The 16,153-nt window shown below is 52.1% G+C and overlaps 6 protein-coding genes across 6 annotated transcripts, besides 2 other annotated features; all 6 read left to right on the forward strand.

Moving 5' to 3' along the window:
- Positions 1 to 604: a repeat region.
- A 1,478-nt stretch (positions 605 to 2,082) lies between these two features.
- Positions 2,083 to 2,613, forward strand: LPMP_110010 (hypothetical protein; the record flags this gene model as incomplete). The annotated part of the gene is made up of 1 exon (XM_010698547.1): positions 2,083 to 2,613. The coding sequence occupies one exon, from the start codon at positions 2,083 to 2,085 to the stop codon at positions 2,611 to 2,613; it is 531 nt and encodes a 176-aa protein (XP_010696849.1).
- Positions 2,614 to 3,263: 650 nt separating this feature from the next.
- On the forward strand, positions 3,264 to 4,193 carry LPMP_110020 (endoplasmic reticulum vesicle transporter, putative; the record flags this gene model as incomplete). The annotated part of the gene is made up of 1 exon (XM_010698548.1): positions 3,264 to 4,193. One exon carries the CDS (start codon positions 3,264 to 3,266, stop codon positions 4,191 to 4,193), a length of 930 nt encoding a protein of 309 aa, XP_010696850.1.
- A 488-nt stretch (positions 4,194 to 4,681) lies between these two features.
- Positions 4,682 to 5,605, forward strand: LPMP_110030 (hypothetical protein; the record flags this gene model as incomplete). Its single annotated transcript, XM_010698549.1, has 1 exon — positions 4,682 to 5,605. The coding sequence occupies one exon, from the start codon at positions 4,682 to 4,684 to the stop codon at positions 5,603 to 5,605; it is 924 nt and encodes a 307-aa protein (XP_010696851.1).
- A 688-nt stretch (positions 5,606 to 6,293) lies between these two features.
- On the forward strand, positions 6,294 to 7,199 carry ABCH1 (ABC transporter, putative; the record flags this gene model as incomplete). Its single annotated transcript, XM_010698550.1, has 1 exon — positions 6,294 to 7,199. One exon carries the CDS (start codon positions 6,294 to 6,296, stop codon positions 7,197 to 7,199), a length of 906 nt encoding a protein of 301 aa, XP_010696852.1.
- Positions 7,200 to 7,792: 593 nt separating this feature from the next.
- LPMP_110050 (SNF2/RAD54 related DNA helicase, putative) lies at positions 7,793 to 10,669 on the forward strand (the record flags this gene model as incomplete). The annotated part of the gene is made up of 1 exon (XM_010698551.1): positions 7,793 to 10,669. One exon carries the CDS (start codon positions 7,793 to 7,795, stop codon positions 10,667 to 10,669), a length of 2,877 nt encoding a protein of 958 aa, XP_010696853.1.
- A 612-nt stretch (positions 10,670 to 11,281) lies between these two features.
- On the forward strand, positions 11,282 to 15,034 carry LPMP_110060 (protein kinase, putative; the record flags this gene model as incomplete). The annotated part of the gene is made up of 1 exon (XM_010698552.1): positions 11,282 to 15,034. One exon carries the CDS (start codon positions 11,282 to 11,284, stop codon positions 15,032 to 15,034), a length of 3,753 nt encoding a protein of 1,250 aa, XP_010696854.1.
- A 321-nt stretch (positions 15,035 to 15,355) lies between these two features.
- Positions 15,356 to 15,703: a repeat region.
- Positions 15,704 to 16,153: the final 450 nt, after the last annotated feature.

Consider the following 16,153-nt stretch of genomic DNA (forward strand, 5'->3'; position numbering starts at 1 on the left):
TCGCCTCCTGCGTTGGTAGGCTCAACTTGCGGTTCGTCCACGCCGTGGTCGGCACCCGCACCCTCCCGCGGTTCCCGGAGCACACACCCCGCATCCGCGGAGGGAAACGGTTCGCCGTTCTGTGGCCTTCCGGTCCGTTCCGGACATCCGAGAGATTCATGTCTAGGGTTGGGTGGGTGGGCGTTTTTTCGTCGCGGGCCGCATCAACTCCACTTAGTGTGATTACTATATACATTTGGAGAAGAGATAAAGGGACAAAGGTAAAGTAAGAATCCCTAAGAAACACATGATTAGTAAGATACATATTTTTCGACCACATCACGAGTGGAAGTGAGGAGTGCGTTTCCGAGAAACACGCGCTCACTCAGGATTCCTTTTCCACGGATACACGAACACCGATTCAGCTATCGGTCAAATTTCCCAGATCCAACACCACATCCCACCAACCACCTCCCCCCCCCTATAAGGTCAAGTGCCATTCGATTGCCTTTGTGGTTTTACACGCCGCCAATTGATCCCTGACCCTGGTCCCCGGGAGGATTTTCCCGGTACAGTGGGAGAGGGTGTCGCATGGATAGGAAGGAGTGGACGAAAATGCCCGCACCCGAACCGTATCCCAGCGGAGCCTTCTAAGACTCAATTCCGGGATATTCGGCCGAAATGAAAGCTAATATGTTATGCGGCAAAGCTGCTGCGAGGCGTTGTGTGGAGCGTTGTTTCTTTTTTGTCTTCTGCAGTCCCCTCCTCGTTGGTGACACTTATGCGGGATTGCGTGGGTGGCGCTGTGTTGTGTTTTTCCTTTCTCACAGTTCCATTGGCAATACACACCTGTAGTGGTTACCGATGTTGGCGTGCGAAACCGATGTTTGGAATGCCCTGCTTGCTTTCCTCAGAGTACTTTGTTTTTTTCCGCTTCAAAGAGTGGGGGGCGCTTCTACGCTCAGCATGCGCAATACGACTTCCACTTTTGCCTTTGAAGGACAGGCGGGGGGAATGTTTGCACCCCAAGGACGCGACAAGTTATTTTATCATTGTCTGGTCTCCAGTGTGTTTTTTTCGAATTGTTTTTTTCTCCCAACGAACCGCTTTTTGACCCACAGGGGTACTATTTGAATGAGGACAAGTGCTGTTGCTGGCGATATTCATCACTCATTGAGCGTTTTCTGGCCAAGAATTTCCGTGGATGTCGCAGGATACACCAAATTGCGTTTAGCGACGCGAAGCAGATCATATTTTGTTTTCAGAGGTATGCCGTGCGACTGTTTCTAGTATTTGCGGCGGAAGTTGTTACTCGCAATGCTGGATGGCTCGTAGCTGATGATGATTTTGAGTTTTCTTTGTTTTTTTTTCTATTATTGGCGGTCTGCTGGGAATGCACTACCGATTGATTTTTTTTCTTTTGGAAGATGTCGAAATGGAGTAATAGGCATTAGCATAGCTCTTGTCGTAGGTGTTGTGAACCTTCGTGCTTCTGAGATAAAAATGACATACAGAACTCATAGTGCATTGGGATGTCTACGCAGAAGCGCCTGGGGATCCTAGCATAGTATCGCGCTCTCTATGACGGATATATGCTGTCGTCGCGCTGTTATTTGTAGCGGCAATATGTGCGGCAAGCTTTTCTTTTTAAGTATGTCACCCTTCACAATCTCAGGTAGATACATCTTTCTTTGCGCCTTTTCTTGATCTTTTGCATGCAGGGCTTTGTGATATCCTTATATTTTCAAATGGAGCGCGACGCACAGTTCGAAAATGTATAAAGAGCAGCTTATTGCATTCTACAAGCGGTATAACCCCGCGTGCTTGGAGTCTGTGGACGAAATCTTGGATATTTTTAAAGGTCGAGAAGAGGAACTTTTTCATGTGTTGGAGGAAAAGTATGTGGCACAAGAAAAGTTTGCTACTACCAGGAGCAACACAGGCACTTCTGTCACACCTACAGCTCTGCCAGTCTATTCTGTGGACGACTTTGGGGAGGTGGAATTGGACAAAGTACCGAGGAATGGCAGCTTCTCCTTGTATGCTCTTTGTGAGCGCCTAAGTGAAGCACTGAAGGCTAAAAGGGACGAAGTTAGTCAGTTGATGACGAGATTGCAATCTGTGGAGGGCCAGCTTAAAGAGTGCAGCCGTATAAGGACCGCTGCTCCTGTTTCTGAACTCTCCGAACGACGCGACTTTGAGCGAACCTCTGTAAATTGTGAGCTAGCAGAGAAGCTTAGAAGCTGTGAGAATAAGAGCACCTCTCTGGGCGTAAAGAACCGTGAACTTCGAAGGGAAGTTGTTGTACTTCAGGCAGAAAATGAAGCTCTGCGTCGTCAGAGAAAGATAGATGAGGATACTTTAGTCGATCTGCAAAAGCTCGTTGACGAATGTAAACAGAAGGAGCACCGTCTTCTTGAAAAGATTGCTGCTCGGGAGCTAGCAACTGGGACACTGTTGCGCGAAGATGAATTTCTGGAGATTATTCGAAGCAGCCAACAGCAGCTGAGAGCCTTCTACGAGGACAAGATTTCCACTATGCAGGACGAGATGGATCGCTTCTACTCTCATGCATCTGCGTGCATTCGAGAAAAAAATGCCATCATTGACACATTAAAGAGCGAATCGATTTAGACCCGATAATGTGTGCTGTTTAGTTACCGCATTCATTTTTTTTGTTTGTTAATTTTTCCTAGATCGTGAAAGTGAACTTGTGAAGAAGCAAAACAGAACCTATAGGAGCGATGCCGGTCTTTGCTCAGTAACTGGTGAACAGCTGTGCTTTCGTGTTCTGTTATGCCTCAGGCGAAAGCGCTCTTCCTTGCTAGAATGCGTTGCTATGCTTGCGAGCTAATGAAGGCTCTATTTCTCCGAAAAGGCACTGTTTTCCTTCGCTGTTGCGTTTACTAGCTAGTATGTTCACGCCACTGAAAAAGCTTTCTTGTGCGATTGCATGACCTGTGCTCACCTTTTTCTCTTTTCTTACTCTCTCGCTATTAAACATGAGTGTTCTGAAGTAGATGCGGCAGCGAAGAACGGTGCTTGTGACCGAGGAGGAGTTGCCTGTTGAGCGAGCAACAATTTCAAGGCATATCGCGAAGGTAGACATTTTCCCAAAACCCAAGGAGGATTACCGCCGCGAGCAAACAAAATATGGCGCTTATTTAAGTGTCTGTACAGTGTGTTTTGTCGTGCTTCTTGTGTTATGGGAGGGAGTTGCCTACTTGAGAGGGCGCGACGCGTATGATACAGATGTCTCACTCGATAAAGGGCTTTCAGACGAAATGCCGGTACATTTCGATGTTCTGTTTCCGTATATGAGCTGCAACCGCTTGAGTATTGACGTAGTCGATGCTACAGGAACGGCGAAGTTCAACTGTACAGGCACTATACACAAGCTTCCCATATCAGGCGACGGTGAAGTCCAGTACAAAGGCACCATGAAAGATCTCGACAATGATATAGAGATGGATGATACCGGAGGTGATAGGAAGTGTCGGCGGTGCCCTTCATCTGCCTTTGAGGGAGTTGCTGCAGATGTCCGCAATGCTGCAGCGTCGAAGTGCTGTGACAGCTGCGACAGTGTTTTTGAGCTGTACAAAGAACTGGAAAAGAAGTTCCCTGGCATTGAGTACTTTCCTCAATGCTTGGAACAGCTGTATGAGCGTGCGAGGGGGTGCAATGTGATCGGCTCGCTCGATCTAAAAAAGGTTCCTGTGACTGTCATTTTTGGTCCTCGACGGACTGGTCGCCGTTACTCGTTGAAGGATGTGATTCGACTGGACACCTCTCATGTGATTAAGAAACTGCGGATCGGTGACGAGGCTGTAGAGCGGTTTTCGAAGCATGGTGTGGCGGAACCACTCTGTGGTCATGAGCGATTTTCGAAAACCTACTCGGAGACAAGGTACTTAGTGAAAGTGGTGCCTACGACGTACAGAAAAACGAGAACAAGAGACGCAAAGGCCTCGACGTATGAGTATAGTGCCCAGTGCAGCAGCCAGGCTATTGTCGTCGGCTTCAGTGGCGTAGTCCCTGCTGTTCTGTTCGCTTTTGAGCCGGCCGCTATCCAGGTGAACAATGTTTTCGAGAGGCAGCCTGTTTCGCATTTCCTAGTCCAACTCTGCGGTATTGTAGGTGGGTTGTTTGTTGTCCTGGGATTTATCGATAGTACTGTTGAGTGGTTTGTTGATTTTGAGAAGCGGCATCGCTAGTTGCGTGTTTTCCTCTTTTCACTCTATGTTACGAACGGGAAGATGTAGAAAAAAAAAATCTATGCCGTCTGAGTGATGCACCTACGATCGTGTGAGGCCAGCGAATCGACACTTTATGCCTCTTCTTTTTTTTTTTTGCGCCCAAACAAGGTGAAAATCTATGAATCATTCTGATTGGCGTTTGGCGAGACCTGAGTAGCGGAGTGGCAACATATGGGCATCGCGGAGGCAGGCAGTGACACTGCGATTCTTCTAAAAACTCAAACCTGGTGATCCTGTTGACTATTTTTTTTTTTCGTCGCTCTCTATCATGTCAGGTACCTGAGGAGTATCTTGCGATAAAAGGGTTGCTCCCTGTCTCGTACGTGACAAGGGAAAAAAGTGTTTCTTATGGCTGGTACAGCAACGCTGTGAGACATGAAATACGACAGAATAGCACGTCGTCATAGCAGTGCCAGTAGGCTCGATTTTGCGTACACGGAGGGTTCATGTTTCGTTCTCCTTTTCTTCGCTACGCCCCTACCGGTGCGGCGAAGGTACCGGAGCAGCTGCCTGAGTGGGCGATCAAAAAGCGCACGTACCTAAGCTTGGCACTGGACCGATGGGCACTAAAATTGCAACGCTTAGCCACGAAAGTAATCGCCGTTAGTGATCGTATGATGGGCGTGCAGCCGAAGGAGGAGCTCTATCGCATTCCGCGTCTCCTGAAGGTGAGTGGGAAGCGACCGACGGTCATGGATAACTGTTTCATTGCGCCAAGCGCTCTAGTCACCGGTGATGTGCATGTGGGGCGAAAGAACTATATCGGTTATAACGCCATCCTTCGGGCCGAAGAGGGAGAGAGCATTCACCTTGGCGAGAGCTGCAACGTGCAGGAAAAGGCGGTAGTCACGGGAAACACAACAGTGGGTAAGTGGACTACGATTGAACCCATGGCCATAGTCGAGTCTGCTGACATTGCATCATGCTCGTTTGTAGGAGCGGGCGCGATTGTGATGAAGGGTTGTAGCATCGAGTCCGGTGCTATGCTGTGCGCGGCGAGCGTTCTGCAGTCGGGCGCAATTATCCCTTCCGGTGAGATGTGGGCCGGCAACCCGGCTCAGAAAGTGGCGTACCTCACGGAGAAGGAGAAGGATGACATTATCAAGTCTGCCAAGCATTCCGTCCTTCTCGCTATCGAGCACCACGACTCGTGGGAGCTCACCTGGGAGGAAGTCGAGGACCAGCGCGACGCTCGAGAACTGTTTGCGCGGTACGCCGAAAGCAACCGAGAGCTGCGTATCAAGGCTATGTACATCAAGGAGCCGCCACGACCGAATCGGAAGAAGATGGGCCGCCGCACGCCGCAGGAGGTGATGGAGGGTAGCGAGAACACCCCCGCGCTGACTGAGAGTATGCACCAGGGTTACTAAAACCTGGTGCTGTGGGCGACAAGGTCTAGGGATGTATTTATCCATTGAAGTCGCTATCGTTAGCGTGTGGTGCTGACTGTGGCCTTCAAGGTGTAGTGTACTTGGCTCCCTACCTTTGAGTCGCAAAGGGAAAAAGCTAACGAAAAACATCTGTCAATACGGTTGTGCCTTTCCTTAGCGTTTGTGTGCTTTGCTCGTGCTGTTTACCTTATTATGACTTGTATAGCTTTGTTACCTGCAACTGTTCTTGGCGAAGGTTCCTGTTCTCTGCGTGGGATTGTTTTTCCTTGCTTCAATTGGCGAGCTGAAACGCGTACCTGTAGAAAGTCATTCTGCATAGAGGAAGGAAAGTCGCATCCTTTGGCCCCACATTTTTGTTTCTTGCCTAGCGTACTGAGCAAGCTTCCCCGCATCACCTTTCAGTGGATGCTGAGGCCGCTCCCTGGCACACACACACACACACACAGATATGAAATTTCGCCGGAGCACTTACGGGACCCACGAGGCACTTCGCTTGTGCTAACCCACGCTACTTGAAGCCACCATCACCGTCTGCCTATCCCCTTTGTCTTCTTTCCTTGTGCCACCCTATAACACCATTGACGAGCAGTAACCTTAACTATTGGAAGTCCCCCGGCACTTTGACTACACATCCCACTGCTTTTCTGCGATACAACGGCTGAGGAAAATGAACCCCATCATATCCTGCGATAACATTCATAAGACGTACCTCCTCGGCGTCGAGGGCGTGCCAGCGCTGCGCGGCGCGGATGTGGACGTCTACCCTGGAGAGCTTCTTGTGGTGTACGGCACAAGCGGTGGTGGTAAGAGCACGCTTCTCAATGTTCTCGGCACGATCGACACGCCAACGAAAGGGAACATGTTCCTCTTTGGAAAACGTGTGACAGACCAAACGGCGGACTCAGAGCTAGCCGCGCTGCGCTGCAAGCGGATCGGGTTTGTCTTTCAATCATTTAACCTGATCTCCAGCATGGATGCGCTGGACAACGTGTCGCTACCGATGATGATCAAGGGTTCGCTACCAGCGTCCGCCATCAAGAAGCGTGCCACGACACTCCTCCATGAGGTTGGCCTGGGGCACAGGTTGCACCATTTTCCATCGATGCTCTCAGGTGGTGAACAGCAGCGCGTGACGATTGCTCGGGCTCTTGCCAATGAACCAGAGATCTTGTTTCTTGATGAACCCACAGGCGACCTGGACACAAAGAACACGCACATCATCATGAACATTCTTCTGCGGCTGAACCGTGAACGCGGCCTCACGATGGTGATGGTGACCCATGATGTGTACATGAAGCAGTACGCCCACCGGGTCATTTACATCCGTGATGGCAAGGTAGGCACCACCGAAGACATCCACAGTAATGTTCGTGAGCGCGCTTGGAGGGAGCTGCAGGAGTCCCTGAGCAAGGCAAACGCCGGGGCAGAGGAGCAGAAGACAGCGACCAGCATGCAACGCACTCCCCAGGACTACGCCACATTCTCTGCGCAAGGTCCGCTGAATCTTGATGAAGACCCAGAAATGCAGCAAGTAGTTGATATGCTCTTCGGCCCTCAGCAGGGCCATGCCTAGAGACGGGCAACACGCCATCTTCCTTTCTATAAGTTCTCTCCCCCTCTATATAATGTCTTTTCGTTTGCACTTTTTGCGTTCATCTTTTTGTTTGCCACGCGGTGAATGCCCTTATGCTCTCTGCTCTCTTCTTCTATGCTCAGTGTCTCTCAGATTTCTCAAGTGCTTCCGACCTTTTAGTCATTTTTTTTGCGTAAAAATGCCTTTTTGATTTGTCTCGTGCTCTCTTACGACGAAACAAAAAAGCGCAGCAAACATAGAAGAGTGGTTGGCAGCGTCTTTGAGGAAAAGCGGCACCTTATTACTCTCCCTCATCTCCACTCCTTAGGGCCCCTGATGGCTTGCACCGCATCGCTCATGGGGTACACCTGGCGTCAAGATCCCCCATGCGTACTTTACATTCTATATGCACAGTCCTCCGTTGCAGCCGATCTCGGTCGTCGACGAGGTGAACTTGCTCTCTTTAACACTGAGACTTCCTGCTTCTCTGTTCCAAAAATAATTCTCTCCTCATTCGCTGTGTAGCGTAGTACCCTTCTCTCGTGTACTAAAATGATGCGAGAAAAGTCGTAAAACGAGAAAATGCCGAGAGGATGGAGGCTCTGTTGCCTATCGAAACCTGTTTGCGATGTGGCTATCCCTACGTATTTCGCCTGTCGCGCTTTGGCTGCGTGTTCTCGTGCGCGTGCGACGAGTGCGTTGACGTGCTAAAAGTGGCCGCAGCCTTCACCGCCGCCCTTCGTGGGCGAACAGTCGCGGTGCCGTTTGTCCCGCTCATGTCGTCCCCATTGCTGGAACTCACCTGTTCCATGAAGGTGGTGGTCGTGGAAATAGACTTTCTACAAGATCTTGTTTACACGCACTTCCTCAACTTTCATGATGCCGACGTGGCGCAGGTAATGGTGAGCCTTTCCCTCGCACTTCGCGAGCAGCTGGCATTCAGCAGGACAGCTCTGACGGGCCCGGCGGCGTTGATGGACCAGCTCACGGAGGAGCTCCTCGTATCCGCACAAGATCCCGCGCTTCCGTTCTTTGTGAACCCGCCGCCTCCTGGGCTGCGCGAAGCTGTATCTGATATTCTCAGCCGTACCGTGCCCGAAACAGTACTCGATCGGATTCCACACCTTCTTCGTCGTACTATGAAAGCCCATCAAGAAGAAGGCGTGAGGACAGCACTGCGATGGGGAGGGAGGATTCTCTTCGCGGACGACATGGGTGTTGGTAAAACGATGCAGGCATTGGCTACTGTGGCAGCACTCGAGGCCTATCCACTACTCATTGTCTGTCCCTCGGCGGTGAAGCTCATGTGGGCAGACCTGATCGAGCAGTATCTGCATGAGCAGGTGTCTGTCGATGAGATTCACCTGATTCACGGCGCAAATGATGCACTCAGTATTGACGTGCAGCCAAAGGTGGTGCTGGTGAGCTTTCACATGGCAACGGTGCTGGAGAAGCAGTTGCGGTCTCGCAGCTGGAAATGTCTCCTGTGCGATGAGAGCCATCTGTTGCGCACAAATATTAGCGGAGTCGATGCAGCCTATACTCGTGTGGTGGTAGCTATCGGAAAACGAACGCCTCACTGCCTCCTGCTTTCGGGAACGCCAGTCACTGATACCCCATTCGATCTTTTTAATCAGATCGACACGCTGCGCCCCAGTCTACTGGGAAAATCCCGCTTTGAGTTTGCGATGCGGTACTGCCGACTCACACTCTCTCCCTACTTGCAGATTGGAGAGTCGACGAGGAGGATGGAGCTTTCATCGCTGCTACGCTCTTGCTGTATGCTGCGTCGTCTCAAAGAAGATGTGCTGGAGCTGCCACGAAAAAGCAGAGTTGTGATGCGGGTAGCACATCGCCTTTTGCCGCACAGAAGGGAGCGCCGCAGCGGGGACACATCGTATCAGGAACGCTACGCGAATAGTTGGAAAGAAAACTGGAGCGGCATCACGGAAGCAGTCGAGCACTGCTGCAGCAAGTACGACCGGGTTGTGCTTCTGGCGCACCACATCGGACTGATTGATGCGCTTGTGCAGTGGACTCGTGACCACCGCAAGCACGCTGTCCGCATTGACGGGCGAGTGCCGGTGCAACAGCGAGGAGATCTTCTAGACGCTTTCCACCGAGGAGAGGCCCGGATTGCGATAATCGGAATCACGGCATGCGCCGTGGGTATTTCGCTAGCACCCGCTCAGTGCGCCGTGTTCTGTGAGCTCCCCCCTGACGCAGCGTGGATGCGGCAGGCAGAGGATCGTCTGCATCGACCTGGGCAGCGCGACGAGGTGGTTGTATACTATTTGCTAGGACTCCATTCGCAGTTTGACGCTGATCTCTTTTCCCGCTTGTGCAGTAACCTCTCTGAGGCTGAGGGATCTAGAGGAACGAGCCTCTTGCTTTCACAAATGGACCACGTGTCTCACCCAACACGGCATCCGAAACCTGTTTCGTATACGCCAGCGCATGACTCAGTGCAGCCAACGATGGAGCCTTTGCTCTTTTGTGTTAGCAAAAACACCGGCCGCATCCACGTGCGCGCAAGCGAACCGACCGGCTTTTACACCACGTTTCCGTGGCATGAGGCAAAGCAGTGCGCTCGGCAGCGTCAGGACCCAGTATGGCAGCAGCTGGACACTTTCCTTGACTCCGTCACTCGTCTTTCACCGTTTTGTCGGAGGCAACTCGTCCTCTGCCAGGCGTGGCTGCCACCTGTCTTTCAGTGGAAAAGCGACTGTGCGGCGGTCTCCAATCCACGACGGCGCAACCGCTATTCGAAGACACTACCTGTTGGATGGGGAGTGTGGTGGAAGGTGCGCCGACTGTACTTTCCCGCGTGCTATTACTTTGGTCCCCTCATCGCTGCTGCAAACAATGAGTACGAGGCGGGCTGCCTGAGCTGCGCGGCAAGCCTCCCACAGCTCGATAGAAGCGTGTACAGCCTTGTGCCTGGGTCAATTTGCTGTGCCACCAGCAGCGATTCCGAGCTTTTCTGTTCAGGTAGGTGTAGGGTGTCGTTTATTATCCGGCGGTCTGGTGGCGCAATGCGCCGCAGTGTTGCGGGTGTCGATAAAGGTGTTTGTTCGCACTGCCACGTCGATTGTGAGACACTGTGCACCTCCGTAGCAGCAGTGACGGGGCGGCGAGAGCGCGTGGCTGCGATCGGGAGACTGCACCCGCAACTACTGCAATTCCCCACTTTTTGTGAGAGGATTGTCTCGAATCCTATTCCTGGAAATTTCTGGCATGCTGATCATGTAGTTCCGGTTGCATGTGGTGGAGGGGAGGCGACTCTAGACAACCTACAGACGCTGTGCGTCGTCTGTCACGCCCTCAAAACTCAGGAAGACATGAAGCAAGTGCGACAGCAACGCGTAGTGCTACCTGTCCAAGAGCTGATGGCTCGAACAACAGTCGATGTCGCGTGGGTCAAGGTGACTGCTTCCAGTGTCTCACGTGTGACAAAACGCAAACTATGAACTTCCACTTACTCATGTAGCGTTCGTGCAGTAGCCACGGTAGAAGATGTTGTTGGGGTCACCCCTTTGTTTTCTCTTCGCTCCTCCGCTTTTTCCTTGTCGGGACTGCTAACTCAGGTGGCTGTGAAACGGTGGAACTTTTTTCACTCGTTTCTCCCCCGTGCGAAAAAAAAAAATGTGGTGGCTCAAAATGGTAGTGCAGAGTTGATTTAAGGGACGCCTGGGGAGAAGCGTATCACGCTGCTTCAATATACTCTGTGGCACACCACGCGCACTGGGATGTAGACACCTTCATTACTGCGCACTACACTACCTCTATCAGAATTGTACTATCCCAGACAAGCTGTGTATCGCATGCTTTATTTCTGTGTGTACCCCTCGGCAGCACTTTTTTTCTCCGTACGGTGCATCGTAGAACGGCTTTGTCGATGAAGCTGCTCTCGCTCGAAGCCCTGGCGTCCTATCTCTCCTTCACCAACGCACGCGTATACGCGAAAAAATCGCGCTCACACGCATATATCGGCACAGGAACTTTTATTCTTGTATTTTCATCTTCTACAGGGACACCATCATCAACTGAACTCGTAAAGCAACAGAGTAGTAGTAGAATTAATGACCAAAAAGAAAAATGACTTTCACTCATGCAGGTTAGTTCAAGCTTACGATACGGGTGAGAATGACGAAGTAAAGGATGAAATCGATATTATTGTCAACACTTACGAGAATGTCCGCGTGTCGGGCAAGAGCGTGGCACACTACCGAGTGCTTGTTCCACTTGCATCCGAAATCCGCCCGAGCAGGCGCGTCACACTGGAGATCCGTGTGATACCTGGGTATCCGTATGTGGCACCGGCCATCAGTCTTTTGTTTCCGCCCGGAGTGCAACCCGGGTGTGAGGGTACGCTGTCGGAGTACGAGGTGAAACAGATGGCCAAGGAAGTGTTGAACAACATTCAGCCGTGTCTCCCTAGCGGTATGCCCTGCATGATGCAAATCGTCTCTACCGTGGCCACCATTGTAGAATGCGGCATCGATCCACCGTCGCAGCAGCAGAACAGAAAGGCGCAGGGTGAGGCAAATGTGCCCAGTGCGGGTCAGTCGCTATCACTAACGCCAGTTCCGTTGAAAGCGAAGGAAGCGTTAAGGCTCAGCCTGTTTGCATTTCACCTACTGAAGAAGTGCTGTCACATGAAGAACCCGGAGTCAAACGAGGAGGCCGCCAGCAACTTCGACTGGCTTGTAAAGTATCTTCTGGACAGCGCCAACATTTTCCCTGAAGCGGCGCGCAGCTTTTTCCCCTGGAATGGGATTTCGTTTTCGCGTGCCTTCGCCGCGAACATTAAGAGCGCCCTGGCCCTCCCCGCAGATCAGCAGGGCCTGCCAAAGTGGCTTTGGGAGGATGAAGGACACAACCTGCGCATTCAGCAGGGCTCGGAGGGTCGCTACCGGAACGAGTTCATTCAGCAGAGACTTCTCGGAGCCGGTGGTTTTGCCCCTGTGTACGTCTGTCGGAAGAAGATTGACGGCCGCCTGTACGCGATTAAAAAGATTGCAATGTCAGAAGCGCAGTCTGAGAAAGTCGTGCGAGAAGTGCAGACCCTTTCTGCACTTAATCACAAAAACATCGTTCGCTACTATGACGCGTGGGTCGAAGACGGGTGCGATGAGGAGTTGCGCAAATTCGTTGACACCGATGCAGAGGACGAGGAAGATGAGGAAAAAGAAAAGCGCGGCAAGAAAACGCTAGCATCCCGCTCGGGTACTACTGTCCGCGCTCCGTCGTCATCGGATACTGACAGCAGCTCTTCCCGCTATTCGTCATCAGTGGAGAAGTCCTGCAGCACGGATACGAGTGAGGATGACGACGAATCCGATGAATCCTGCAGCGGTAGTGATGGCGTACAAACCGATGCCAAAATGCACAAACCAGAGGCGAGGCGGTCGTTTATGAATTACCAGACACTTTACATTCAGATGGAGCTGTGCTCTGCCCGCTCACTTCGGCATTTGATTGAAGAAAGTGACTCCAGCGACTCTGGTGGCATCTTCTCTTCTGCCAACGGAGAAAAGGTTGCTGTGTCGATTCTCCGCCAGCTCCTCTCCGTCATAGCTCACACGCATCGGGAGCGCATTGTTCATCGGGATCTGAAGCCTGACAACGTGCTGTTCGAAATGGAGTCCAATCAAAGCAGTGAAGCCGGGACAATTCGCGTCGCAGACTTTGGCCTGGCGCGCGTGATGAGCGGAGTAAAGCGCATCACGAGCGTACTAGACGTGGATGAGACAAGCATGTCGACAAACGTGGTCTCCGCAAGCCATCCCACTGGCAACTGCGGATCGGTGCTGTACTGTGCACCAGAGCAGGAGAAGGGTCTTGAGTACGATTTCAAGGTTGATGAATTCAGCATAGGAATGATCGCGTTTGAAATGTGGCTTGCCATAGCCGGAAAAGGCTTCCGCGAGCGTTTTACTATTATGGGCGAAGTCTGGCGCACTGGCAAGCTACCGCAGTGGTTTGTGCAGTGGAATCCGACGATGGCCGAGACTATCGAGAAGCTACTGGAACCTGACCCACATCGACGCACCACCTGCGAGGCTGTTTTGGGCACAGCTGAGCTTCCAGGTGACCCAGCTGATCTGACGAGTGCGCTGGACACAGTGGACAGATATGGAGAGCGAATAGTGGGACGCATCATTCAGAAGATCCAGCGAAGCGGATCTGAATTTCGCAAGCCGTCTAGAGCATTCCGCGATGACATGCAATTTGTGGGGTCGTCTCAGTGCACGGATGTGGTGCAAGCGGTTCAGGTGATCGGCATGCTGCACGGCGCCGTTCCCGTGGCGCTTTTTGACCCGACTGTGGCAATGAATCCCAAGCTGGCTGAGATGAGTGTGGACTGTGTAGTAGATAGCAGCGGCCGCAGCTATGCCTACTCCACTCTTCCATACTTTGCGACAGCATCGTTTCTTGGCATGCAGGAAAACGTCTCCATCGGCTCCTTTTATCAATTTTATCATCGTACTCGATCCTACGTCATCTTCACGTCCCCGGTGCCTCACTACGACATATTCAATGAGTGCGTCCTGGAGCCGTTTCTATCGCTATGTCACCTGCTGGCGTTTACGGAAACAGCGGCATCAGTCGAGGTGATTGTGTCGCACGTCCACTGGCTAAAGACAGTGTTTCCCACCGAGATCGGAACACGACCGCCGCCACCTGAGCTGTGTCATATTCGGAGTGAGATCCACACGGCAGACCAAGTGGGGCACGCCATCTCAAGCATCACTGAGAACCTGTGTGCTGCCGGACTGCCTCTGTGCGACGAGCGCGATGAGTACATCAAAAAATATACAGTGGCAGTTCTCGACGTCATAGACACGTTTGCGAAACAAATGAATACGCACCTCACTCTAATTATGGACCCGGCACTGCAGCCCAGCGACTTGCTCGTTGCGCGGAAAGCCCTGGAGACGGGCATCATTTTCGAGTGTCGTTCTACGCGCGGGGCGGTGCCTCTGGCCTTTGGCTGTTTTCTGGACAATTTCACAGCCAATTGCACCGTTGTCAACCCCGACATTTCTGCTTTCTCCATAGTCGTGGACGTGCAGCACCTCCTTGATGTCGGCAAGCATGTGCACGCGACTTGGCGTGAGAATCTTCTAATGGATGGTGTAGCCGCAAAGCGACACGACTCGTACTCGCTCACACAACTTCCTCACGTTGTGGAAGCAGCGATTCAGCTCTGGAAGGGAAACATCCGTGCGTGCATCCGCACCGACACGGACGCTCACGCACTGGTGCGGGTCCTGAAGGCGAAGCAGATCAGGTGGCTACTCTTGGATGGGAGGCGAATCGTAGCGGCGTCAACGAATCAGCAGAGTAAAGGGAACGGACACAGTGGCGACATCGCGCTCGGTGACCTGCAGCAAGCCGTGCGTAGCCTCTCAGTAAAGGGGAAGTCGACAAGAATTGCCAGCATTGATGTTCAGTTTCTTTCGGGAAAAAGTGAGAGTCGTGTAGCTGATAAGACTGTAGAACTGTTCTCTACAATGATGACACCGCCTCCGTCCACAGTTGTGGTGGTGAATGCGGACGTGAAGCGCATTCAAGAATGCTTGGTGCAGTTTAATGAGTCGGCGCCGGACTCGTCACTGGAGACCTTTGCAGAGCCCGCACTGGCCAGGTGGCTGAAAGCCAACGCTGCGACGTCGAGTGTGGTGCCTGTCTACTCCCTGACTGAGGGAAAGATCGTCTTTTTTGTAAATTACAAACGATTCAAAGTCTCCAGCAAGAAGAATGCGCCTCGCAACAAAAGCAGGCAGGACAGTAAACTGGGCCATTCCAGCTTCGCTTCCGCCGAGTAAGGAAGCGGCCGTGACATGTCAGTTTGAGTGTTTCTTCTTTTCTCTGGGTGCTTCTTCTCGGTTCCCAAGGTGGGTATTGCTATTTTTCTTTTCTCTGTACGGCGAAGCACGCGCGTACTAGTCTGAAGGGGGTGAAGTTTTAAGAGCGCATGTGCCTCTCTCTCTATGGGGAAATGCGATCCTCTGTGTTCCGTTGGGGAAAAACAACTGCTTACTGCTCTTTTTTCTTTGCTTGTAACTTCACTGTTCTCATGCAGCCATGCTGTCGGCTGCTGAACAATTTGCTTTATGGATTTCTTCATGTTTTAAACTTCCCCCTCCCCCTGACGATGGGGAGCACATTTCAGCGTGGTACCTCAGGGCCCAGTACCCCCTCTGTGTGGGAAGCCAAGCAGCCCCTACCCCTGCGAATGCCAAGACGCTTCCCGTGTTGACAGGTCAAGTGCCCACGACCTAGGGAGGTCAGAGCAACGGGTCGCTACTGATGCCGGCGGTCAGGTGCTGGATGACGCTGCGTCGGTGCGGCCTGCGACAGTGAAGACGGTTGTACTATCAATATGATGGGCAGACTGTCAGCGGGGCTCGACGTGGCGACCGGCACAGCGGGCGCGGCTGTGCGGCGGCCTGCGAAAGCGGTGGGCAGAGTATTGCGGCAGGGGCCGGGTAGGGGTGGTGTTTGACTCGAGCTCTACGGCGGAATGGTTGCGTTGAAAGGAAACGCGCCCGCGCAGTCATTCGGTTGTCATACCAGTGCTAGAAGCATATGGGGTAAGTGGAAGAGAGGTAGTGTCGTGAATAACAAACTTTCATAGAAGCAGGGAAGTGAAGCAGCTTACGCACTGTCATTGAATCCGCATGTAGTGCACAGCTTCACGCTGTGACAACGTGAAAAGGTGCAGCTTTTGCTAATAAGGGGCGCGAGGCGTTGCAGCTCCTCAAGCGAAACATGTCGATCATCTCGATCAAGCGGCGCTTCAGTGTCAACTATCCTCTCTCAACCTCTTCTCTTCTCCTTCCCCTCTCGCAAGCTTGTACCTGAAAAATATAGTTGCTCCCAGTTGCTCTATCAGTTGAGCGCGGGTGCCTTCTTTCCGTAGCCTGAGGGAAGTTTTCATGGCA

This window comes from Leishmania panamensis (genome assembly GCF_000755165.1).
Source record: "Leishmania panamensis strain MHOM/PA/94/PSC-1 chromosome 11 sequence".
NCBI lineage: Eukaryota > Euglenozoa > Kinetoplastea > Trypanosomatida > Trypanosomatidae > Leishmania > Leishmania panamensis.